The sequence below is a fragment of the Dermacentor silvarum genome, chromosome 11 (genome assembly GCF_013339745.2).
Source record: "Dermacentor silvarum isolate Dsil-2018 chromosome 11, BIME_Dsil_1.4, whole genome shotgun sequence".
Taxonomy (NCBI): Eukaryota; Metazoa; Arthropoda; class Arachnida; order Ixodida; family Ixodidae; genus Dermacentor; species Dermacentor silvarum.
Window position 1 is genome coordinate 53927925 of NC_051164.1, and position 27038 is coordinate 53954962.

The 27038-nt window shown below is 49.3% G+C and overlaps 1 protein-coding gene and 1 non-coding gene across 2 annotated transcripts; both read left to right on the top strand.

Moving 5' to 3' along the window:
• Window positions 1–223: 223 nt before the first annotated feature.
• LOC119433042 (kelch-like ECH-associated protein 1B) lies at window positions 224–25444 on the top strand. The gene is made up of 10 exons (XM_037700192.2): window positions 224–397; window positions 2435–2633; window positions 3923–4201; window positions 5303–5452; window positions 11187–11465; window positions 15619–15852; window positions 16728–16894; window positions 18480–18685; window positions 21644–21820; window positions 25054–25444. Exons 2-10 carry the CDS (start codon window positions 2502–2504, stop codon window positions 25203–25205), a joined length of 1776 nt encoding a protein of 591 aa, XP_037556120.1. The 5' UTR covers window positions 224–397; window positions 2435–2501; the 3' UTR covers window positions 25206–25444.
• On the top strand, window positions 19239–19423 carry LOC119434216 (U2 spliceosomal RNA). Its single transcript, XR_005188589.1, has one exon. It is a non-coding gene; the product is annotated as a U2 spliceosomal RNA (small nuclear RNA).
• Window positions 25445–27038: the final 1594 nt, after the last annotated feature.

Sequence of the window (27038 nt, forward strand, 5' to 3'; positions counted from 1 at the left end):
GCAACCGGAAGCGGAACTTGTATCAAACGTCGCGTAGTAGCCGTTAAACTTAACTACAATAATTATACTCTAAGTAAAGTATTTGTATTTTTGTATTATTTGTTTTTATAGCAACGCTATTGTTTTTACACCATTTATATCTTTTCTAATTATTGGAGCACATTAAGCCAAGCCGAGCAGCGGCAAATTCAATACGAAAGAACGAAAAGGTGCGCGATTTGAAAGATTCTAGCGCGAGGCCCACGTGTAGTTCAGTTCTGTGGAACGCAGTCGCGCTCAAAATTCTCCATTTATTTCTGAAACAGAGCAAGTCGACTTGGAGCAAAATTTTCGGCGACGACAGGTGACAGCACTTCCAGGCTGCACCAGCCGAGACTAAGTGCTAAAGCTCGCAGCGGTAGGTGTTCACTCCGTCGCATGGTGTGAGTGATGCGCAACGCATTACGCCTTGTGATTAGCGCACAGAGTTACTATTACATTCATCGGTACATGCACACACGTTTGACATTTTAGCATCTGGCTAAGCAACGCCGTGTCGATGGAAATGATGCCGCGCCCTGCGGTGATGGAGTTGTGGCTTGAAGGCATTACGTTCGACTGCAATGACACCACTTCCTCCCCTCTTTTGAAATGTATTGACACTGAAAGGACACATTTATCACATGTCTTTACATTTATATCCGTGAACCTGATACACCTGAGCTGTACAGGTAAGCTTATCTACAACCCTGAGATGGCGTACTTTCCTACATTGGCGTTTCATCGTAATAGCACTTTAGCTCCCGTATCTTAGCGCAGTGTGACGGCATTTTCAAGGGCATACAGCTGTGTTCACACAAGTAAAAACGGTGGTGTTTCAAAAAAGCAGATGTTTAACCAAGACACACTGGATAAAGAGGCCTCAGGGATTCCCGGTACCCGGTCCCATGCGGCCACTACCGGTATAGAATTCTAGCCACTGTACTACCGGTGCGCAACTACAACGGCTGCATTGCATTGTCATCAACTCTGCATTAGAGTTAGGCGATTGTGTAGAAGGCCACTAGGCAGACGAACTCAAAAGCAAGAAGTATGAACGTGACGACATGGGCTTAGCCGTCCACGTTTCTTGCGGTTAATTAGGTCAAACACTTCCGGTTGCGACAGACTGCGCTCATTCTGTGAAGCTCCAATGTCCGAGGAGAGGCCGAACTGACAATGTCCGCACGTTCGCGCAAGCGTGTTTGTCAACATATGCGGGCGCTGTATATCGGCGTGCATATAGGACAACGGGATTTGCTCACATCAGCTGACAGAGCAAACCACCGGATATCACGTACTGCACTACGCCGGCCGGCCGTGCCGACTAGTCCTGACTAGAGTTACTGTATATGCTCTCTACGGAGCATATGCATATGCTACCTTTGGTAGCATATACAGTAACTCTAGTCCTGACCTTGCAGCAACCCCATCTGGGGCTGTTTCCATAGCTGACACTAACCCCATCCGCTGAGTTTCTATAGCTATGGAAACTATACCGCTCAACTTCCAAGCATTTGCGTTTCAAGAGCCTGCGATGCTCGTCAGACCCTGTCATCAACGGAAGCTGCCACCTGGCTCTACTTGTAAATACAGACTTTGAGATCCGACACTACAATGACCAGCGCACACTCTGCAACCTTCGACCTCTATATGCAGTCAAGGTTTAATTAGGAGCTTTAACAATAGCAGTGTTTTTGTTTCCTTGCTGTCACCCTTGTGTAACATTATGCTGGCTGAACCTATCCGGGTACACCTATTTTCCCCACCAAAATACAGCGTTAAAATAACAACCCGTAGCATATATAGAACAAGGGATTTCTCACGCTGGAGCCAATTGATTCCCTAAACAAGACAAGTCGGAACAGGTCCCCGTGTCGAAACGTCGGCTCCGTCCCGAGACATTTCTTTTTCAACCCATGTTAATTACTTAATCTTCACATTCCTGCATGCGAATCACTAAACCGAACCGTAATGTGATTTCTGCCTGCATTATGTCGTTCCCACCTTTGACTCCGTGGCTAGGTGGCGATGTAAAGCTGGGCGCGCGCATTCTCAAGATTTGACTGCAGGAGTTGATTCACTGATAAAATGTACGGTCGACCGGTTGATTGATATCATATCAGCGCTCCGCTTCTTTCTACATGGTGTCGCTGAACTCCACGGTAACTATAAGGTATTGTCAAACCTCGATATAACGAACCTCGATTTAACCAATTCGCGATGTGACGAATGGTCTTTATTTCCCGATCTTAGTTCCATGGCAACAACGAAACCTTGCATTAACGAAATTCGCGATATAACGAAGTTTTTCGCTGCAAGTACAACTTCGTTATATCGAGGTTCTATTATAGTTACGCATATTTTACTAGCGCGATGAGTCACGTAGATAGAGTACACGGGGATTACGGTGCAGGCCGCGCTTCTATAGCTGACAACTTAGCCCGAGTCCATCGTTGGCGAACCGAGCAGCAGCAGCAGCCATGACCCTGCTGGGAGATCGCAGTGAGGGGGACTGCATGGACATGCTGTGCAGCGAGTCGGTGGACCTGCCCCCGGAGGGCGTCGGCGCCATGACTCTCTCCGTGGACTCCTACCCCAAGGAGTCGCTGGAGGTACGGACCGGACAGCACTGCAATGTTTGACACATTCAACACTAAAGAGACAACACACTATATAGGGGTTTCAACTGGCAGATGATTCTTTCAAACGTCTACGCTTGTTCCTGTGGCGCAGAGATTGTGGTTTTTAGTGGATTATTTATTTATTTGTTTGCTTTAAATGAAAGTCCCTGACCTCCAAACTCGAGAAAAATAAAAATATCGGCAGCCTCAGAGCGTCCTAAATAACTTACTGTAGATTGATAGCGTTTCTACGAACCAGTTCTGGTTTCATTCTGCCGAGAAGCTGTATGCATGTAGGAAGGAAGAATGACTAGCAGTGAGGCCCGTTGTTGTAGCAGCATAACAGACCGCCAAGCAAGCTGGAGCGAGTGCCAAAACGCAGGGCACGTTAAGCATCGAGATTCACGTCATGGTGCCGTTCGTTAAACTGTTGGCTGTTCGGCCTGCTGTAACTGCATGAGTCGAAGTGAACTAGAATGTAGCTTTTTACACGCTCCAAGAGGCGGCGCTGCAAGGTTGCAAACCGGGTGTTCATCTGGTTAGCCTCCCGGCTTTTCCTTTCTACTCTATCTCCGTTTTTTTTTTTTTTTTTTTTTTTTTGAATGAAGGTGCGACAACTTAACCTGATCTATGATCGGTGTTTCTGCAGAGTCGCGTATGTCTAACTAAATTTTTTAGAGCGCAGCTTTTAAGCGCCCGTTATTGCGGCGAGCGTCTGTCCCTCGATCGTAACCGAGCGAACGAGCACAGCGGAGGATGAAAGCGAACGCGGAGCGCAGCGGGAGAAGAAAGACGGTGATAGCGAAGAAATCGCGAGGAGGAGGGTATGGCGAAAGCGTGACAAGAAAAGTGTAGTGCCGCGCAAGACGGGCTTTGCGGCGACGATGGCTACGAGATGGCGCCAGAGTAGCGCGTGTCGTCTGTACGGAAACAAATCGCTGCATGAGCGGAGGTCTGTCTGCGGCGGCTGCTGTGAATCGCGCCCACGCGTCACCCACGCGCTGCCTCTCGCGATCCCCCGATTAGCGAGGCAGTCGCGCCACACTTCGTTCCGTCTGCAACGTGCCGCACGAAACAGATTGTCCGCGCCAGCCAATATATCGCGAAATGAAAACACGTATACAGATGCGCTCAAATTTCGCGTTAGGGAGTATAGTAATCGTCGGTTAATTTTTTTCTACTTCCTTCCATCTTTTCTTTAGTTCTCTCTCTCTCTCTCTTCGTCCTTTTCGTCATTCCACTTCTCCTCTCGGGCACTCTGCCTATGTCGATCCGTGTAGGTGATGGACCTGATGCGTCGCCAGGGTTTTCTCTGCGACGTCGAGATTCGCGTCGGCTCGGAGTCGTTCCCGGCGCACCGACTCGTGCTGCTGGCCATGTCCCCGTACTTCCGCGCCATGTTCGCCGGGGGTTTGCGCGAGGCGGCCATGCCCGTGGTGCAGATACAGGGAGTCGGGCCGTCGACCATGGCAAGCGTGATGCGGTTCGCCTACACTGGCGCCATCTGCATCGATCAGCGTAACGTGTGTCAGCTGCTGCCGGCCGCCACCATGTTCCAGGTAAGTGGAATCTCGTTGATATACTATCTTCGCGGGAACCGGAAAGTAGAACGTATTGTCCGAAAATCGTATTATCCGAAATACATTGCTCCTCTAAGACACTAGCTGGAAGATGAACAAAAAACGTATTATCCCGAAAAACGTAATATGCAGAACCCTATCAACGAGATTCCACTGTATACGGAATCGCAGAGCACCGCTTTCTCTGAAGGCGCACAACGAAGACGGGCGCACAACGTTCCCCCTCGGGAACGCAGTGCGCCAGAACTTTGATGTGCAGAAGGACGACTTATAGAAGTATATTTATTTTCGTATCACGAAAACACGGGTAAACAAACACTTGTCGGGCCTGTAGCCAAAGTCTATAGTTGAAGGTCCGATAAACGAAATGAAGGCAAAACCAATAGCATAGCAGCAAGATGATAGGTAACGCAATGAGTATAGAGCGAATTTACACAAAAAAGAACAAGTTCTAAGTAAAGCACGTCGTGATAACAATGGATGAGATAAGAATGCTATAATTCTTATCTGAGCCCAAAACTATAGTCGTATACATGCGAAATAAGACAGACAGGATCCCCGAGTCGGCTGATAAGGCGTGGTCCATGTAATATCATGCCAATACTATAGATTCGCGAATAGGTGCCCAAGATGGCGCTGCAATACACCTGCATTTAGGGTTTCTCGATGTCCTCCTCGACCGCCGCTCGAGGAGAACATCCAGGCACCCTACTTGCATTCAGACGCTATAGCTACGGTGGCTAGAAGCCCCTTCTAGCCACCGTGCTATAGCGTTAAATGCTATATCGGGGTGAGGAAGCGGAAAGAGACCTGTTGAAAGGTGAAAAAAAAATGGAGAGGAGGCGAATGGCGAAGGAGAGCACGGTAGCCAGCTAGGCTCATATAGGTTGGACGCCAAAAATGCACGACAGTACATGCAACCCAGCACCCCTGCCGAAGTCCCAGCACTGTGGACATACATTGAACTTGGTCCCTCGTAACGGTAGTTTCTAGATACATTAACGTAATATAAATACGGGGCACGGCTGATCGTTCTCGCGAGACGTCGTATGCTATAAATGTAACGCTTAACTCCGCAAGGTGAACCACATCATCGAGGCCTGCTGCAACTTTCTGGAGAAGCAGCTCGACCCGAACAACTGCATCGGCATCGGCGATTTTGCCCTACAGCACGGCTGCACCAAACTCTACATCAAGGTCAACGAATTCATAGACCAAAACTTTGCCGCTGTGAGTATATATATATACTGTGCGCTGTACAACGTATTAAACAAAGGGTAAACGGAAACAGCACGTGTAAAATAGAGGACATATTGAGTCGTTGTGTTCAACAAATATGGGAAATCGAGAATGCTAATTGGGGCTAGTTGGTATGGCGGTGTCACTCATGGTTGTGCTCGTGTCGTGCATGAACCTTCCTTGTTCCTTGTGTTTCCGCTGAGTTTTCGTAACCCTGATTTCAACCAATATGCGCTGAAATTAAATTGGAATCGACGGCTCGTTTGTGAGGACGTAAAGGGGTTGGCAAGGTTATTGCTGTCAGTGTTAATTTCCTGCTAGTGCTAATAATATTAGAATGATTGAAGTAATATATACAGGGTGTTTCAGCGAACACTTGCAAAAATTTTCAGAAAAAAAAAGAATAACAACGCGACCGGGCAAGCGACCTAATAATTATTTCAAATACAAAATTATTACGGTAAATTCATAGATTGCACAATAGGCGACCTTATTTCCGAAACTAATGGAGGGGTTTTATAAAATAATTTCACTTAACGACAATTGGATATCGTTATCTGGGCATTCTTTTTTTCCGCATAATGTCACCCCTGGCGTCCCAGTTTGCAACGACGTCCGTCCAATTGACTTAATAAACTACACGGTAAAGAAAAGGAAGGCGGAGGGGGCAGGAATTGGGTACGCATGCGCAAACTAATGAAGACTCGATATATGCCAGCTTATGTACACCTTTCTTGCTTGAGTGACACCAGCGTCCCCGAATTGGTGTGGAATCGGCTGCGCGAAAGGATAATTCGTGATCGCTTCAGCACCCGTCACTTTCTGACACAAGAAAAAAAAATTGTTATCTTATACCTTGTGGAGTTTTCCTTCAACTATTACTTGAGCTTTTTAAGCGCGAACCGCATTCTGCGACCCCCTTATGTATCTGCATTGTTTGCAACCGCCGATTATCATTATTTTTAGCCACACTGTTCTTTGAGACTTTTCATAATTTTAACAATGAGCCGCTTTCTTTCGTGCCCAACCATAAGTACCTCGGCATCCATATTACTCGCACTATCTTCTGGAACATGCATATCAATCATACATAACTAAATTAAATAATGCTAATCACATGCATGCTTGGTTTCCTATAGGCCGCGCAGTTTCTTTTCTGCCACTCACCGTGGCTGCTTAGCGGTTGTGGCGTTGGGATGCTAAGCGCGAGGTCGGGGGATTAAATCCCCGTCATGACGGCCACAATTCGATGAGGTCGAAAATATTTTTAAAAACGTGTACTTAGATGTAGGTGCACGTTAATGAACCTCAGGGGCTCCAAATTAATCCAGACTCCCACACTATGGCGTGCCTCATAATCAGATTGCGGTTCTGGCACGTAAAGCCCCACAATTTAATTTTAATTTAATTTTTCGTTTCTGCCACCCTTACCGTCGCGCTTCAGCTTTATAACTTTGAACGTTAGTGGGGCCTAATCTTGATTCATCATCATTATCAGCCTATATTTATGTCCACTGCAGGACGAAGGCCTCTCCCTGCGATCTCCAATTACCCCTGTCTTGCGCTAGCTGTTTCCAACTTGCGCCTGCAAATTTCCTAACTTCATCGCCCCACCTAGTTTCTTGCCGTCCTCGACAGCGCCTCCCTTCTCTTGGTATCCATTCTGTAACCCTAATGGTCCACCGGTTATCCATCCTACACATTACATGGCCTGCCCAGCTCCATTTCTTCCGCTTAATGTCAACTAGAATGTCGTCTATCCCCGTTTGTTCTCTGATCCACACCGCTCTCTTCCTGTCTCTTAACGTTAGACCTAACATTTTTCGTTCCATCGCTCTTTGTACGGTGCCTAACTTGTTCTCGAACTTCTTTGTTTAGCTTGAGTACGCGTGCACATATTGGGATCCAGCGCAGGCGACACGTACAGATATTGCAGAGCGAGTTCTGAACCGAGCAGCCCGCTCAAGTTTGTCTAATTTTCCTCCACAGTATGTTGCGTCAAGAATGAAATAAAGCCGTGTTTTATTGTAATTACCTTCTCACTGCAGACTGCCATATACGTCTTGTCTTTTCAGCAAGGTATGTTGAAAAATCCCATCCTTAAGAGAATATGCAGTCGGTGGCAACCTAAGAATTAGAAACACACGCCACCCACAAAAAAACGCAGCACGCACCTGTCCTTCAGCTCTGAAAGAGAACCGAGCCAGTTGGAGCCCGCTCACAGCTTATATAATGACTTTTATTGCGATAGCAATTATATGGACACTCAAAAGCAGATTTCTGCCGTCGGCGTCGCCGTCGCCGTGAGGTTCCGTATGACGTCAATGGAGATGAAATCGTCGCCGGTGGTAGGTGGTGGTAAGTGGTTCTTGAGGGAAAGGGAAAGGTTGGCGCTATCTTCTGCAGCCCTTGAGGGAGCACGGCTCAGCAACGCTCTATGTGCGAGTGAAAGGGCGCGAGGGACGCGCGCTTTCACGTGGAGTGAACGCACGGCGGAGAACAAACGCGCGTTCTGCGCCGTGCTCCTTAATTAAGCGCTGCAGAAGTAGGCGTCTCTTTCCTTCTTTACAATCACCATATATGTAGAGCAAACGCGCCTTCTTTCGACGCGCGAAAGGCCGTGGGGGAGGGGGAGGGAAGGGAGGCGACGTTTAGCTGCGGCACCAAGTGCCTATTTATATCAGAGGCTCCGGCAACAGTCACCAACGCTGCACGCATTTTGAGCGAACGCGGGCAAAACGCCGACGGCGTCGACAACAGTTCTGCGTGTTGCCGGTGCTGCTGCATGTCCAAGTTTATACAGCTGATAAGGCTACTATCATTACTCCGTATAGCTCTCTACAAATTCGCTATCGCAATTGATGCTTCGCCTTTCAGGTGAAACTGCGACAACTTTTTCTCTGCTAATGTAAATGCTGGGCTAATTGGGAAATAAAAGCTAGCTGTTTCAAGCTAAAATATGATCTTTGGCTGAGCCATAATTCAGGACAGCCCCATAAAAGTTACCCTAAACATTCATATTTCGCACTAAAACCAGTGACACAAGGACAGATCTGTACGGTGAAAAGAGCTGTCTTAAACAAGCGATGCCGCATCGGTTCTACACAATCTGGAGCTGGGTATAAGGTGCCAGGGCTGTCGCCGTTTGAATTGTGTACCTGCGCCCATTGTTGAGTGCGTCGGTTGTGTGTTTCGTGGATCTCAATTAATTATTAATGGCGTCTCCGGTGCAGCATGGCTATAGTGTGCTAGCATGGCGCTCCGTGGAAGTCAATTCAATTCAATTCAGCTTTATTCAACTTCTCTAAGCGTGCAGTGTATAAAGCCCCTGGAAAAAAAAATCACAGCATATCCACGGGGTGAATGATAATGAGTGGGCGAAGCTCCGGAGGGAATCATGGGATCTCCCGGTTAAGGGGACGCTAGCACAAACGCGTTAGAAACGTGCAGTACTCTCTAGTAAGGGGGAGCGGCCACAGCGTCTTACGCAGCCATTTACACATGCCGGAACGTGCACCGCGTTTGCCGACGCCATCACATGACTGCTGAGAGAGTATACCCCCCCGTATTCATAAACGCTCCTCGACTTGAACTTGACTTGCCACCGCTTTGGGCAGCGCGTTCGAAACGCGTTGAAGGTAGGGTGGAGAGGCCACAGCGTCTTACACCAGCTTCTTACACGGGCCGTAACGCGCTAGCACAAACGCGTTAGAAACGCGCTAGAAACGCGGCCTTTCGTTAATGTTGGGTATTTATAGCCATCGTGGTGCGTTTGTCCATGTCCGCTTCGTGGCGTAGTGGGCTAACGCCGCGCGTTCGGAAGCGAGGGGTCCCTGGTTCGATTCCGCGCTACGGACACAACTTCGGAATTTTTTTCTCATTTTTCTCAGACTGGTTACACACTACTACTACTGCTACGACGGGGACGGAACGGGTGCCGCTATAAGGAGCTTCGCCCCTAAAATTGTCGCAGTTTCACCCGAAAGGCGAAGCATCAATTGCGATAGATTATAGTAGAGAGCTATACGGAGTAAGGATAGTAGGTTTAGTAGTTTTATCAGCTGCATAAACTTGGACATGCAGCAGCACCAGCAACGCGCAGAACTGTTGTCGACGCCGTCGGCGTTTTACCCGCGTTCGCACGGAACGCGCGCGGCGTTGCATGGTGACTGTTGCCGGTGCCTCTGGGGGTGGCCCAGAGGTTTTCGACGAGATCAGAATGGGACACTCGTCGAGCAGCGTCGGAAACCTTACCTACCTCCTCGCCTCGCAACGTTTTCATACAAATGCGCATTTGGTGCCGCAGCTCAACGTCGCCTCCCCTCCCTCCCTCCCGTCCCCCCACCGCCTTTCGCGCGACGGAAGGAGTCGCGTTTGCTCTCTCTCTCTCTCTCTCTATATATATATATATATATATATATATGGTGATTGTAAAGGAGAAAAGAGAGACTTAATTGACTTAATTCTGCAGCCCTTCAGGGAGCACGGTGCAGAACGCGCGTTTGCTCTCCGACGTGCGTTCGCTCCCCGTGAAAGCGCGCGTCCCTCGCGCCCTTTCACTCGCACATACAGCATCCGGAGCGCGGCGATGATTTCATCGCCGTTGACGTCATACGGAACCTCACGGCGACGCCTACGGCAGAAATCCTCTTTGGAGTGTCCATATAATTGCTATCGCAATAAAAAACTAAAGTAGCGCTATTCGTGTCAATGTGCAGGCACCTCCTCTCACGTGCGTTCTGTAGATTGTAAACAAAGTTGAGATGCGAAGCCCGTTGAGTGTGGCGCTTGGCAGGAAAGCTCGTGGCTCGTGCTCGTGCAATTATCCCGCTAGGGCACAGCAGGGCGGTGCGGTTCGCAGTGTCTATCGGGAGAGGTTCGAGAGAAGGCAAAATGCGAAAAGGTAACGTTGAGGACGGCAATGGAATGTATGTAGAAACAAGGGGCGTGATTTGTGTCGTGCCTGAAAGTGTAAATAAGAGTAGAACGCGATAGCGTTGTCGGGACCCGTTCGCATCGCATCGTTCGCATACGGCAAGTAGGCTTCATTCACTGCAACACTCAACGTGGGAAAGCCAGCTTACAAAGGCCAAGCTTACACCGATCACCTTAAAGTCGCCTTCACTTTTAAACTGAAATGCATTGCTGGAAAGACGTTTTTCCAGGGGCAATATACGTGGTCTTATATTGAAATGTAAAGGCCCCAGCACTTTTTTTATTATTTTATTAATTGTTTGCTATTGCCCCGACGCGCGCAGGTCTGGTAGAAATGCTGGAAAAGGGGTTTGTGTTTGAGTTTCGTCGTAGCAGAATTAGGTTTTCTCGTACATTCAAATTACAATCCGACGCCGATTGGTAAACAATCCGACGGCGAATCCGACGCCGAATGGTAAAGTCGTATTTTACCATTTTTCTGACGGATTTCACTGTGAGAAATTAAATTCTTTTTCTCCAAAACCTTGCACCATATGGAGGGCCTGCGCGGTCGATGTGGTTGGATGATTTTCTCCGCCGCCCGCCATCACACGCCGGTTGTCGACGCCGTATTTTCTGCGACACGGGGCCCTAAACGCTATCGCGTTCAAATATGCGGTATTCAATCAGTCAATGAACAGAAGTGCTCGCATTGTGCTTAGATGCATGACGTAAAGCCCTCTCAAAAATTTTTGCGGACGCTTAAGCTGCGCTTTCAAGAGTTGGAACCGACAGCATTTTCGTCGCCCAGGTGTCCGAAGGCGAGGAGTTTCTGGGCCTTACGGCGAGCCAGCTGGTGGCGCTGGTGCGTCGCGACGAGCTGAACGTGCGCTGCGAGTCGGAGGTGTTCAACGCCGTGCTGCGCTGGGTCAAGCACGACGAGCCCCGCAGGCGCGCCAAGATGGCCGACGTGCTGTACGCGGTGCGCTGCCACTTCCTCACGCCGCGCTTCCTCATGCACCAGCTGCAGACCTGCGACCTGGTGCGGAGCATGCCCCAGTGCTGCGACTACCTGCACCGCATCATTCAGGTGCGCCATCTGCTTATAGACGCGCACTCCAAACGGGGCTCTTAACGGGCCCCTTATTGTTCAACACGTTTCAATACGTCGCGGCTGTCGCCTCGTCTGCGTCACACGTGTCACAGAAATATCGAGCAGCAACGTTTACACGGGTTCTTGCATACAAAAGCGCTCGTGTATACTTAGATGTCCATTCGATTCACCCTTGCACTTCGTGAACTAGTTCACGCCAGTTCACGTGCCACTTCTTGCTCCTGCGAAACCGGCAAGGCACCTCCTGCACGAACGCTGAGGAGTGCATGGGAATGCCGCGAACTCGTCGTGCACGAAACCTGCACTGAGTGCGTGTAGCGAATGGCCACGTGCAAATGCCGCCATGATGGACTGGTGAAACGAATAGCGAAGTGCAGCACTTCGCGAACTAGTTCAGAAAAGTGCAGGCGAATCGAATGATGGCCGAAATGAATCCGAAGCCCTCTACTACGGCGTTCATGGCCGGAGTGGTGCTTGCAGATGCCAAAGCCGTACACATTAGATACTGCGGAGGCGTTTAGCATCTCGCCCGCTGCACAAACACGCATGCATTTTTCGGCGGCATGCAGGCACCGCTCTATATATAGGGAAAACGGTGCGGTTTCTGCAGTATAATTCAACATGGCATGATGGAGCGACAAAAGGCGCAGAATTCTTGTAACATTTCTCTCGATCATTTTATGCTCGATCGAGTAAGTCTCCAATGCCTTTCCTGCAACAACTCTTCTACTTGCTTCATTGATGTATAGTCGTGGCACGACGCGCGGTTATCGCAGTCGGCTTTGTGCGTTCAGTGTGGCGTCGCGTGGCAATTACACAGAGCTGTACATCGCGGTCACGAAAGGAATTCTTCAGGATCTCTTTCTTGATCTTGAAATAAGATTTGAATTCGTTCACTTTACCGCCGTTTGTTAATTCGACCAGATCTTGCGGTCCCGCAAGGGTAGAATGAATGGGAGTCGACTACAGGAGTAATTGATTGTTTATTGAAATAAATAAATAAAACAACCGGAAGGAATGAAGGCAAGAAAATTTTAGCTGACCTAGCTGTGACTCTCTAGCGCAGCCTGTGGACCACCTCTACGGTGGTCATAGGGGTTGGAGGTAATGCACGGAGTAAAAGGACCGGGAGATAGGATGGCATCGTGATAAATAAGATAAGTATTTAAATATGTACAACAGAGCCACCGTGTAAAAGTTATTCATTGTTCGCTTGTGGAGTGACTTCCTTGAGGGCGTCTCACGCGTGCTTCCCCGAGTAGCGACTCTCCGTGCCAGCGGAGACAACGTCACAGGTGTCTCCTCTGCGCCACACGTGGCGCAGAAATCGGAAGCTTCCGTCATCATTTTATTGCGATAGCATTTATATGGACACTTCAACCGGATTTCTGCCGTCGCCGTCGCCGTGAGGTTCCGTAGAGATTAAATCTTCGCCGCGCGCCGTATGCCCGAGCGGAAGCGTGCGGGGACGCGCGCTGTCACGGAGAGTGAACGCACTCAATCTCCCACGCGCAAGCAAGGAAGCAGGAAGCCAGCGCCGGAGGGAGCGGGGGGGGGGGGGCACGTCTACTCTGCCAACAACCGCGCTCGTCGCTCGCCCGCACCGTCTCTTATCTCCACATGGCTCTGACCTTTGTATGCGCTGTGCATTCGCCGCTCAGTTTCCGTTGAAGCGATAGACCGCACGTATCTTTGCCCGCTGCGGCGTATGCGCTTGCTGCCAGCGTTTTGACAGTCGTTGTCTACAGTCATTCAGTGTGATCTATTCATGTTTGTTTGTGCGCGCTCACACCACGCTTGTTCATTCAGTTAGTAATAGTCGGGCCACATTTTCCAACGCACGCTACACATGCAATGCTGCCCGGATCGGCAGTGCAGCGCTACAGGTGTGTCCCTTCGCACGCGCTGCCCACGGGAAGCGCTTCTCATCAACACCACCGTTTGACACGCGCCTTCTCGTGGTCATCGAGTCTCTCTTCATGTCGGTCTACTTACGCCGCAGCACACCTGCTGACTTAATCAGCTCATGTTTACTACAATTCATATTGCTACCAAAGCCACTCACCTTACTTCGTATGACATTGCTGTGTTGCTATCGCATTCATTGCTTCGCCCTTAGGGCGATCGAACTGTAACTTTTTTAATGACATAGCGTTTGTATGGACACTCCAGGCGAAGTTCCGCCGTCGCCGTCGCCGTGAGGTTCCGTATAAGGTCGAAGTTCGATAAGACCGCGGCCACGCGACGTATGCTGTAGGTGCTAATGAAAGCATGCGAGGGTGAGCCGAGAGGAATGGTGGCGTGGTGCTGTGGCGTCTTCTTGCGCTCGCAAGAGAGGAACGCGGGGAGGGGCGCTGCCGACATTCCACGGAGCGGGGAGTTGTTCGCGTGCTAGGAAAGGGGGGGGGGGGGGAATAACGCCTGCCTCCGCTCGTACTATATAGCCGGGGTTGCGCGCGTCTTATCTTGGATGTAATCTGCTGTGACTTGGAAGTCTAGCCGACCTGAGATAGCTGATGGCGTCGTGTGCGCTGTGTTCTCGAGCACTTATAGTTTGCGTTGAAGCACGAAGGGGAATTCGCTAGCCGCTGTGCTGCCGCTCTTCATCACGCATTGCGTTCTGACAGCCAGTGTCCGTTGTTGTCACACACCCCGTGAACGAAGCGCCAACGCCGGGTCAAATTCCAAAGCCGACTTATCAGCTCCCGAAATTGACCCCACGAAAGCAAGGACAATTTATAAGGGACCCTCTGGTGCACTAGAGAACGCCGGTTATGGTCCAAAGACTGAGTCAGAGCTCACAGTTGCAAAACGCAACGAAATATATTCTTCAAATAAGGCAGTTTCATACACACTTCGGCTTGGCACATCACAATGCATTTCAGGTGGGTGCTAACAAAACTCGGGAAAATAATTAACGACAGGCACTAACAGTTCAACACGTACTATACAGAATAGGAACACAAAGTGTACACTCGTATTCACCCGTCCTGGTCTTGAGCCGGACGATCTCGGCGTAGCTCGAGGCAAATCTCGAAGGATGAACTTCTTCCGGAAATGCAGACGCTCGAGGAACTCGTCGACTAGCTTGCCGGGGAATCCCCTTCTGCTGCAGACGGTCAGTCTTCACGTCACGTCTCTTCACCGGCGCGGCCTGATACCCGCACAGGAACCCATCCGTTGCCGCTTGTTTCGTGTTCTGTCAGCACGACACGCAGTTATCCAGCTGTCGGCTTCGTGCGTTCAGTGTGGCGTCGCGTGGCAATTACAGACTCTGTGTAATTGCCACGCGACGCCACACTGAGCGCACGAAGCCGACCGCGATGAACAGCGGCTGTTCATCGCGGTCAGAGGAATTCTTCAGGATCTCTTTCTTGATCTTGAAATAAGATCTCTTCACCGGCGCGGTCTGATACCCGCACGGCGCTTTTATTGCCTTCGCCGGCGCTTCTCGAACCTTCTGTCGAAGTCGTGCTCCCATAGCACGAACAAAGCCTGGAAATCTTCTAGACTTTTTTCGCGTCTTCGACCGTGGCCGCCGAAGCGTCTTCGAAGACGGGGGTGACTCATCTGTTGGCGCACGCTCGGGCTGTCTACCCCCCTCTCTTTCTCGGTACGCCGTGCGTCGGGGTCTGAGAGGGTGTTTCGGCGCGCGCCTCTCTCTCATCTCTCTCGATGCCGTAGCCTTCGCGTATCTTGTCGGAGCTTCGTTGTAGAAGTCTCCGTTGATCGCGTCGGCTGTCCGTGGCGTATGCGCTCTCTCCCTCTGTCGACGCTGCCGTGGGGCCGACTTGCTTCCTTGCTGGCTTGATTCACTTTAGTGACAGTAGTCATCGAGTGAGATGTGTCCATATTTGCCTGTGCGTGAGTGACACCATGCTTGTAAATTTAGTTAGTAGTAAGCGAATGCTTACAAGTTTATACGGCCAATAAAAGGGATATTCTCACTTCGTACAGCTGTTGAATGATTTGATATCGCAATCAATGCTCCGCCTTTCGGTCGAAGCTGCGACATTTTTCTGCGTTTCATCTTGTGCCCACTTACCTGTCGCGTTAATCTGCATAAAATCGTGTAAACTGCACACACTGCGTGTGCACACGTGTGCACATCCGTCCGCGTGCGACGCAGGACTTGACGGGCCGGCGCCAGTACACGGTGTCCCAGCGGCGTCCTCAGGTTGCACAGGTGGTGTACTGCGTGGGCGGTTACCAGCAGCACTCGCTGGGCGCGCTCGAGTGCCTGTGTCCGCCGCAGCAGTGGTTCCGACTCGCGGAGCTCGGCTGCCCGCGCTCGGGCCTGGGAGCCGCCTTCCTCGGCGGAAAGCTGTACGCGATCGGAGGAAGAAACAACAGCCAGGACAAAGTATGCGCCACAATGCCCGATATGACGGCCGGCGGAATAGAACACGCTCTGTGCACGGTATAGCTTTGCATAAGTGTATACCCCGGTAAGAAATGATCTAACGGAGAAGCCTGAAAGGAAGCTAAGATCGTGCCAGGCAAGGAGCATCGTAACTTAATGTTATGGTTGTAACGGCCTAGAGGTAAAAAGATGAGGGGGGGTATAGATTATGGATGAAACGCCGGTAGGACAGTGTAGGTATAGGTTAAGAGAATTATGTGGAACTGGAAGTTCGCGTAATTGCGCAGAGCAGATAACCGGTGGTGCATTAGAGAAATCGAACAGGTTGCAAGCGAAATAAAATCGGCATTATAGAGTCGGGCATAAAATTATACGAAGTGATACAGTTAGGAAATGTTGGTTCGGTTGACGACAGGAATAATGTAAGTTAAGTTTTGATGACGTTGCATGCACCGCGTCACCTTCAATAATCCATCACAGATTATTCTGGATGTCATTGGGCGTGCCCGAACGCACTTATAGGGTGCCTCGATGCCACTGGAGACAGTGGGTATTGGGAGCACCCACGAAAGCACATGCTCGCCTTCGTACGCATGCACACACGAAGCCCGTGCCCTTCTCGAAATGCAACTGTCGTATTCGGTACAACCGTGAATACCGTGCAGTATACACTGCCCTCATTTTGTATATCGACAGTGTTTTACTGTTCGCCCACGATGCGCATAACCCTTTGAAGCAGAAAACCTCGCGATTTCTCTGTTGCTATAGCCAGTTCAGTCTTTTGCATCGATGTGTGACGTATAAGTGGTGCACTCGGCGTGAAGAACAGGCAGCGGAGTGGCCTTTTTTTGCAAGACAGCCGCTGTCCTGCGCAGAGCTACGACTGCGCCTCGGTAGACTGCTACGACCCGGTGGCGAACGCGTGGAGCACCTGCGCCGACCTGCAGGTGCCTCGAAACCGCGTCGGAGTGGCCGTGCTCGACGGTCTGCTTTACGCCGTCGGAGGATCGTGCGGCTCCACGCAGCACTACTCCGTGGAGAGGTGCGCAACGCGCTCCGCTGTTTCACTATATGCATAAACAGTAAAGCGCCTCTACAACGAACGCCTCTATACAACGAAACGATCCGTATAACGAAGGAATCGTTCTGTCCGCATTCTATTGTGAATGGCGCGTTGCGCGACCTTTACAACGAAGTGACCTGCATAACGAATGATTTCGGAGGCCCCAATCATTTTATTATAGCGGCGTTCGACTGTGTATAGCCCCTAGCGTGCAGTGATGGCTGGACGTCATAACGATAACAAGCTATGCGAGCACTGATTGTGCTGTGACCTAGGTGTTTCGCCGTAAGATCATACGTTCTCTCCTCTCGTATGCACCAGATGGCGCGTGATGTATATACTCTAACAGAAACTTTAATGCGAAGCCGCCTTTGCCTGTTACCAGAAATTTTGCAGCAAGTGGATTCTTGTCTCGACCTCGCTTGGGGCATTTTCAATTTTAAAGAATGTTAGGCAGAATACAACCAATGATATCGTGTCCATGTGAGCAAAGCTGTCGTCTCAATTTCGGGGGATGGTACACTGAAACACAACACACGATATGCGCAATGTGCAGGTCTCTTTATTTACAGATTACGTCATGCCCATGATTTCGGTAAAGTGTAGTACATGAGACGGGTACTTAACGGCTTCCATGTTGACAGTTTGTGTGCAATGGGACGATGGGTAGGAAAAGAAAGAAATTGGGTACAACCTAAACCATCTCGGTATTACTTTGTTTACGGTCAAATTAAAGTAGGCACCTTCAGATTTTTTGTAGCGAGAGCTACATTGGCCATATTCTCGCCATTTCGCCGTGGCCGATGGCCGCACCGCGAGCTGAGCCGTTGCCTAGCAACCGCCGCAGCTGCTAGCGCCGCTCGACGCGCCATCTGGCATGACGTCAGAGGAGGAGCCGGTGAAACCGCGTTGCAACAACAGAGGAGGAGCCGGCGTTGCATCGTATATATAGAAGGGGCGGCTCGGTGGGATTCGTTTTCAGATATGGAAAGTGAGTCGGAGAGATTAAAAGAAGCCAGGCTTCGTCGTCGGAATGAAGCCAAGAGGAGGCAGCGAGCCGAGGAGACGGAGGAAGAACGAGCCGCACGCCTCGAGAAGCGTCGTAAGTACGAAGCGGCCAGGCGAGTGGATTCAGATGAGGATAGCACCCGAAACGTGTTAAAGTCACTGGACGATAAGCCTTTATCCTCCCGCCTCACCGACCATCGGGCCGTCTTTGTGGCAATTGAGAAACGACAAGATGAAGACTCAAAATAAATGCGTTACACTTTAAAAATATCTAGTCTTTAATGTAACCTTACTTGACGAGAGGTAACAACCAAACCTAAACACTAAGACGTACGAAGCTAAACGATAAAGATGTAACCGTACAGAGAACCAAGCTAAAGATTAACCGTGCCTCTCGCTACGCACACCCAGGCATAGCTGAGTTAAGTCACAGCCGGTTTTTCGCATTCAGCCTCCATCGAAATCCAGCCAGTGCAGCCGGGCATCGAGCCCGCGACCTCGCAGATGGCAGCATGAACTCGAAATAGTCACTGGGTGGTCGCATACCGCGCTGCAGGTACGACCCGGCCGAGGATAAGTGGACGTACGTGGCGTCAATGGCGCGTGCGCGCATCGGCGTCGGCGTGGCCGTCCAGCGTCGGCTGCTGTTCGCCCTGGGCGGGTACAACGGCCAGGCGAGGCTCAGCTCGGTCGAGTGCTACGATCCGGACCGGGACCAGTGGTGTGACGTGGCGCCCATGAACGTCTGCCGCAGCGGTGCCGGTGCGTACATATCCCCCTGAGACTCGAATACAGCTATATGATACAAGTATAATCGCCATTCACGCTGGTTTTTTATTGTCTACTGGTAGGTTACGAACGTGAAAAAAAATCCAGTGTCATTCCATGGAACTCTGTGAAGGTGGACGACCAGCTAAGCTATGTATGTGGCGATGGACCGTTGCTCTGGTGAAACGTTCCAAGTTTGCGGGAGCGGGGCCACATTCACGGTTCGCATAAATTTCCATCTCGCGGTCCTGGCGGGCTTACGCTTGGCATCCGCACTTACGCTTGGCATCCGCGGCCCGCTCGTCGTCGATGGTCTCCTTCCGCCGCGCCGCGCCCATTTCCTTTTCTGTTCACGCCATCGTTCTTGGTAGGCATGCTGTTCTTATTCAGACCGTACAACACGCGGCCTGCCCATTTCACAGTCAGAACAGAACCGAGGAAAGGAGCCTACGTAGAGCATGACGTCAGGAGACTGAAGACACTCAGATTGGTAGGCACTAGTTTGAATTCGCGGGATGGCGTACACGTGTATGGTGCGAGCGTAGACATGGCCGACGCGAGTCAAAGTAGTAGTACCTCTTCTTATCAGCTTAATATCTCATACGGGTTGTATTCGGACCCAAGATAATAAACTTATTTTTGCAACTTGGCGAAGTGCTTGAAGCCTGCTTTACCTCTCCTGCGGGTCGGCCCGGTATTTCATGCACTATCTTCGGGATAATAATAATAATTTAAATGCCAGGGTTAGATGGCAAAAACTGCATCTCCGTGTACGTGGAAAAAGTAACCCATGATTGCTACGGTAAAAGAAAACTGCATTTCATTGCCTAAACGCAGAGATGAAGATAGAACTACGTGTAGTATACATTGTCATGTTGCTGCTGCACCCTGGAGTCTCACGCAATATGAAATAATTTCGAAACACACTTAAAGGATAACTTTCCGCCGTCAGTGACAGAGGTCTAGATCAATTTAGTGTCAAATTTCTCAAGAACGAATGACAAGAATATGAGTAAAGCACTTCTGTACAGTTTCACATGCACCGGACTTCATATCCAGAATGAATTTGTTGAGTAATCGGCCTTAGGAGGATATAGACCAGAATTTGTACCTCCTCATGGGGGCAGCCATCCTTAGTCCCGTGGACTGCGGAAACTGGCGCAAAGAACGTTAGAACAACCGAACAGCTGCGATAATGCTCAGCCCGTTCTTATCGCATGTATGCCGCCAGAGGTCGCTCGCCATGGCATTGTAGTCTGCTGGCCGGTCACCAAACCCGAAGGCTAGCTCGGGCTGTGCCGACAGCTGGCGACAGGGATCGAGGTTAAGTGCGCTCGCTCTAAATGGCTGTCCGAGAGCAAAAAATTCTGGTCTGTATACAGACAGCTTGGCCGTTCCCATATGATCATTGTATACGCGTTATAGTCCACTTCATCCATTCAACCTGCCTATATAAGGGGTGGCATGGTTGAAAATGGTAGTTATCTCAAAGCCGATGTAGTACATAACTTAAATTCCTTTGTAGTTGTAGTTAATTAGTAGGCGTATGCAGAAGCCACGCCGGGTGCTTCGAGGAAAAGCCAGTTTTCATAATGGCAATAATGCAACAGCGATACCATATAGTACGTTTTATAGCTTTACCCGTTATACCGCACACGTGTAAGTGCTGTATTGACTACAAATAAATACATCGATAGAGTTTTCCCTTAACTGCGCGTTCGCGGTAAACCAAGCCCACGATCGTCGGCAGGTGGTATCGGTAATGGTAGTAGGGTAAATATGCTAAAATACTAATAATAATTTTTTCGGCAACGAGTTCTTGTGCGGGTAGACATCAGTAAACATGTTATAATCATTCTGTAATTATCTCATGTCTTTTAGTAAACCTTTAACGAGTAAATTTTTTTATTGCTTCTGTTGTAATTGTGGAATGAACCTAACGCATAGCCACCTAGTATCCACCTATAGAGTAGGAATCATGGGACAAATACCGTCGAACCCGGATATATCGAACCCTCATATAACGAATTATTGTGTATAACGAACAGCAGTAAAATCCCCTTGAAATTTTTTCTCTGAAAATTTTGTTTTATATATTTAATTACCTATATATCGAACTGTTTTGTAATCCCCTTTGGATTCGATCTATCCGGGTTGGACTAGCTGTATACGTTTCCAAGTATCCTTCCCCACACTTTGCAGAAAAATGAATCGGCGTTACAGCTACTTTTCTAAAAAAGGCTTTCCGCGTTCACTGAGTAAACTTGTAATTGCATAAGTATATATGCGTGCAATATTAGGTAAATAATCGAGGTCGTAGGTGTGTCGCACCTTTTGATGCTGTCACCGCCGATGATACGCTGCCAAAACAAAGACGTCATTTCCCTCCACGGCGCTCTTCTCGAGACAATTGTATCCTCTATACCCTGGAGCTGTTAACGCATGTGGATGCCTTCAGAATGCCCCGTTTCGGTTGCGCCAAGTTTTTTATACTGTTTCTAACCTCTTCTGTGTTAGTAACCGTGCCACAGAAAGGGGACGCTCATTGTGCGTATACCATGGTGTGTTATACATGCTTTTCATTCTATAGCATTTTGTATACAAGGTACGCTTAGAGCATAGGTGAAAAAAAAAGCAGGGAAAGATTGATACGACCGGATTCGTTACAGGCATAGGTATAGGTACACGGTGTATATATATAGAGAAGTTTTGAGGAAGAGAAAGTAGATTAAAGCGATGTATACACAAAAATGCCAGAATTAAAAGCATGCATAGCATACAGCACTAACTCAAGCAGGCTAGGCGACTATTTGTCGCCTCCCCGTTTCAAGGGGGATGCCAATAAATCATCATCATCATCCATAGAGTTACTATATAGGCTCCCTCAGGGGAGCCTATTTACAGTAACTCCTATAGTACACCAGTATATACATACACGCAATAAACTCGCAGGAGTGGTAGCCGTGGAGCGCTGGATCTACGTAGTGGGCGGCTACGACGGCAGCAGTCAGCTGACCTCGGCGGAGCGCTACGACGTCGAGCGCGACCAGTGGGACGTGGTGGCCTCGATGAAGGAGCCTCGCAGCGCCCTCGCCCTCGCCCACCTTGGAGGAAAGATATACGCGCTCGGTGAGCATGCGCACTAGCCCCGGCGCAGACGTCGTTAAATTCCGACATTTCGTGAAATTGTGTGTAACAGCGGCATTTCGAGCCAGTCAGAGCGGCCGTATACAAGCAGCCCTCTGGACCAATCAGAGCTGACAAGATGGCGGAATTCGCCGATTTCCAGAATAGCGGTATATACATGCACGGACATTGTCAGCTTCGGCCACGCTCGTCCAATCCGCCATCTTGTGCAGCTCTGATTTGTTTAGATGGCTGCTATGCAGCCTCTCTGGCTGGCTCAAAACGCCGCCGTTGCAGAAGTCGACAATATGACGGAATTTGACGCGACTCAGGTTGACACCGTCGGTACCGATTATTTAGCGCTATTAGTATAGTGTTACCGATTACGGCGTGGCGCCGTGATACGTCATGTAGAATTGCTACGCTTGTTTGTCTAAAATGGCGAAACAATACTCTATGCGTAACATATCTTTCCAAACATTTTTCTCTAGATTGATATGCCGATTGTCAAAGAGCAAAATGTATTGTAATATTTGACGCGGATGAGTTCAAGCTATCGGTCGCAGAATTTTTACAGTGCAAACAAATGAAAGTTACCCTCGACTCGCGGTTCGGCATGCCACATTTCACTCACACATAACGTAAAACTGCGGTTTCAAATTGCAGCGAGGCATTGATTTCACTTAGGTTTTTTTTTTTTTTTTTTTAATGAGTGTTTTGTCCATTTTGCCTTTTGGTCGTCTTAGCGATTTTCTTGGTGACTTTTTTTTCGTCACGTAAATGGTCAGTATATTTACCTGGAGCGATTCCTAGAGGACATATAGGCTAATTGCAATTCCTCCATTAGGGTGGTATGCGGCTCCATTTGTCTCTATTTTCAAAGGCCTACCAAGGAACCTATTAGTAATTAAGTCATTTGGGTGCAACAAAGGTGTTTTTCTTTATGCAAAGCAAAATCTCAAACCTTTTTAATAAATCGTGTATTGTTTTGCCGTTTCACATTCTAAACGCTGACGCGCCTCAGTAGCAGGTAATATAAATCTATGGTTTAAAAAACAATACGAAAAACGTATTGGAAATAAGTAAAGCGTAGAAAAGACAAAATTAGATGTCACACTGTATGGTTTGAAAAGCCATTTACCCGACTTTTGTATCTTGAACCTTAGATGGGGGATCCACATAAGCGCACACATGCATGTGCACGTACACGTGTACATACAAACTAGATCGAGTTACTATATGTGACGCCCCATATAGAGTAACTCGATAAATACAGTTACAGACAGCACTCACGCTTGAGGGACCCCCCGTCACTCCAATCTCAGACCGTTTAATGCTCCAGTATTGTACAGGCCATTTGTATAGTACAAAAGTCAGGGCGTCGACACTTTGAGACGGGGGTGGTGCAATACTCTGATACCAGTGTACGATATATGTACTCGCGAGTTGTTTGATGCGATTCAGATCAAAACTGCTTTCGGCCATTTAGGGAGAGTGTCATCGACGGAGCAACTGGCGGAGCGAGAACGGCGGAGCATCAAACCGGCGTGACGTACTCATACACACGTGACAGAGGAAGTGGTGGCGGCGGCGACTGCGCGGAATTGTGGCGTGCGCAGCGGATTATTTTCAAGGCAGTCGAACAGTGCAAAACACGGGACGTAGTATATAGGCTACATATACAGCGCTGAGCTGGGCTATTTAGTGCACGTTTTGGAAGGGAATCGAACAGTTCGGCACATGTACTCCTGCACTGGGTTGGGATGTGCCCTCTAAACAATGCTGCTCTTCTATATGGAAGTTATTCTAATAACGCAATGCCAATGAATAATCATCCTATGATAGACAATTTTTTAGGGCAATAGACTGCCGTTTGAGCGAAAGATATAAATACGTTTTCAGATTATCACTTAATCCGTGTGCAGTGAATTGATGAACGAAGAAAATTTCATCCACCCAAATGTAGCATGAAGAAGGCCACCACCTGGGGGCGCGATCTTGTACGCGTTCCAAAATGGAACGGAGGCGGACCGTTCCATCGAGCCGCACACGATTGGTCAATTTGATCGTCACGGTTCAAATTGACCAATCGTGTGCGGCTCACGGTTCAAATTGACCAATCGTGTGCGGCTCGATGGAGCGGACCACCTCCGTTCCATTTTGGAACGCGTACAAGATCGCGCCCCTGGTTACCTCAGATGGTAGAGCGACCACCCGGAAAGGGCCGTTGGTCCTTCGTTCGATCCCCAAACCAGGACGAATTCTTATTCAAGTGCGAGTGTTTGGGAAACCCGTGTGGGGTTTTCTTTGTAGCTTCATGCCACACCAAGGTGGAATACAGTTTTACACCGAAGCTGTTTGTGGCTAAGGTTCCGTTCATTTTTGTTCTGCGCGAGCAAAAATGTGGGCCGATCCTGGTGATAGTGCTGAAAGGGTCCAAGCGCAATGACACATACTCCTGTGGACTCCAGGTGGTGGGCTCCGGGACCTGTAACTCGCCCTTGAACTACCCTTGTCACACCTGGGTCCCAAATAGGTTCCAGGAATAAGGGCAACAACAGATTGGATCTTAGCCCAAGAGGCCGACCCGCGTCGGCCATGTCTACGTTCGCACCGCCCTCTCTTTGTCGGCGTTCCAACCGCTTGCGTGCCTAGTTTCCTGCCACTCTCCCGTGGCGGTGGTACCGTCGCGCGTGTTCAGTACACTAGAAGGCTGTAGTGTAAGACAAGGTGCCGTTCTCCATGAATTTCACTTCTCTCGTCGTAATGAGGAGGCCACGTGCAGTGCGCAATCCCGAGGAGCAACGCGCCTACGAAGGGCGACGACGAGAACACAGACGAGAATAAAAGAGTGTGTGTGCCTTTCGTCGCGATGACCGCCGCCGCCGCCCAAGACAATAAAATGTGTTCGTACCTTTCATTAAAATTCTGTGTCACCTCTGTGTCGTGTGCTCAAAGGCTTCGCTGGTGATTCACCTTCACAGAGTGGAATGGCTCATTATTTTTCTCTCTCATGAAATTTCCTCCACTTTGCATATTTTAGCGGAACTACTTTGCCATAGTCAATTGGTTATAGCTGATATATGGACAAGACTTACAGTAAGGGAACCAATTGGGCTAGTTGGTGGCCGGGTCATCCTGATTATCAGCGCGCTGTCCGTGTTGTTTCTTGTCCCTGTGCATGCATGTTTATAGCGTTGAGCTGTAAACGGGCGAGACGTTGTTCGCGCGTGCAGGCGGCTACGATGGCACCGACTTCCTGTCGTCGGTGGAGGTGTTCGACCTCGAGTCCGAGCAGTGGTCCGAAGGGACGCCCATGCAAGCCGGACGCAGCGGACACGCGGCGGCCGTCTGGCGAGCGCCGCACCTCATGCACTCGGTGCTCTGAAGACATCGCCTGCGCATGCGTGCTGCACCACTTCTGCCCGAGCTGAGGACAGCAGCGGCTCAAGTGCCGCGTTTAAATTTCAAGGTCACGAAACATGCTGGCACGTTTGCTGATATCGCGGCGCCCCCTGGAACAGTGGCCAACAGATTGTTCGCAAGTGCGCGTTACACAGATATAACCCGAAATTATTTATACGTTTTAGCCGAGGTTCTTAAATTATACGATGTGGCCCTCCTCGCTCCCGGTGGTTTCCTTCTTGTGTCCGTGCCTGTTTGTCGCTGCAGTCGCAGGCGGGCAGAATCTCAAGAAAAGCTCTCGTGGGCGCCGCCGGTGTTCCTGGAATCTGGCATGCATCCGTTGCCTTGAAGTGTAAATAGCTAAAGGCAGTAAGTGCATGGAGCTTTAGTATGCTGCTGCCCCATCTGACAAGGCAAGGAGCCTTCGGTCTCGTGAAGAGGTATTTGAATTATGAGACTGACTGTTATAGCTGTGCGATTTCTTCACAGAGCAACTGCTCGAAGATACAAGGACGGAATGAGAGACATACAAACATACACAGGGTATGTTTTACGTGTCTTCCACTTCGCTTTGATATCTCCGCACTGTTCGGGTCTTGAAGCCAAGTGCCAAATGACTATAGAAATCAGGGCCTTGCGAGAGTCAATTTCGAAGGAAGAAAGCGCGGCCAGTGAGGAAACAGCGCAGACCAGAGGCAGACGTGTGGTGTTGGTGTAGTAGATTGTCTTGAACGACGGCTTAATTGTAGATTATTGGTGATTGATGATAACGATTTATTGGCATCCCCTCCGAAACGAGGCGGCGACAAATAGTCACCTAGCTTGCTTGAGCTAATCAAGTAATCTACAGATATTCAATCTAGCATCAATTTCTTCCCTGATTTTTTCCCCACCAATACTCTAAACGTATCTTGCTTGTCTTGACGTGCTGACTGGTTAATACTTCCATCCGCTTTAAATTCCAGCGCTTATGGAAGGTGGACGTTCACTACAGGTCTCGCTGGGCGAGTATACCTTCGCATGTCATTAGGATGTGCTGAGTTGTCTCCGGAAATCAGGCTTTTGCTCAGGGAGCCTTTTGTATTTGGAGCCTTTTGTCCAGGCGACATCTAGTGTTCGAAAATAGCAGTAAAAATGTGGAAGCTTGCCCTTCGAGGAGCACGTCGCGGAGACTGCAAATCTAGCGCGAATATACGTGCTGTGCCCCGCGCTCCTTGACCCTGACTAAGGCCGTGATTTAGGGCCTTGACGTAGTGCTCAGGACGATCGGTTTGAAATTAGCAGAATATTTATTGGTTCGGTCCAAAGTAAATATGCCAAGATGTCTCTCTTTTTTTTTTTTTTTACGGTCCGATCGAAAGCGTGACGAACACGATCGGCCAGTTTCCCATGAGTAGGAACTGGTCTTCGCTGTAAAACTGATCATTTTTTTCTGCAACGTATCCACTTAAGCCCCACGCTATTGCGTTCAATCGCTGTCACTGGCTCTGCATGCCCCTTTCTCCACATATTCAATTACATGTACTTCATTTTCGTTTTTCCTATAAGTCCAGACGTTATCAAACGTACTTTCGGCGTTTACGTTTTGTAGTGGCTTCCAATGACTATAGCTACCCTCAAATGAACCTCGGTCTTTGTGCCAGCGTTTTCATCACAGTTTCACACGCCCATAGATGCTGCATTGTGCCACAGCATAAACGCGTCCATACTCCACGATTCAACGAATCTTGCGTCACACTTTACGAAAGACATTCTGTTCTCGTAGAGGTGTTAAAGGATGGGGCGGCGCAAACTCGAAAAAAAAAGCACAATGACT

Excerpts from the sequence above, each read along its gene's own strand:
- LOC119433042 (XM_037700192.2), top strand. The coding sequence starts at position 2,502 with ATGACCCTGCTGGGAGATCGCAGTGAGGGGGACTGCATGGACATGCTG. Across the intron at positions 5,453-11,186 it reads TAGACCAAAACTTTGCCGCT|GTGTCCGAAGGCGAGGAGTT; the intron begins GTGAGTATATAT and ends TTCGTCGCCCAG. Across the intron at positions 11,466-15,618 it reads ACCTGCACCGCATCATTCAG|GACTTGACGGGCCGGCGCCA; the intron begins GTGCGCCATCTG and ends CGTGCGACGCAG.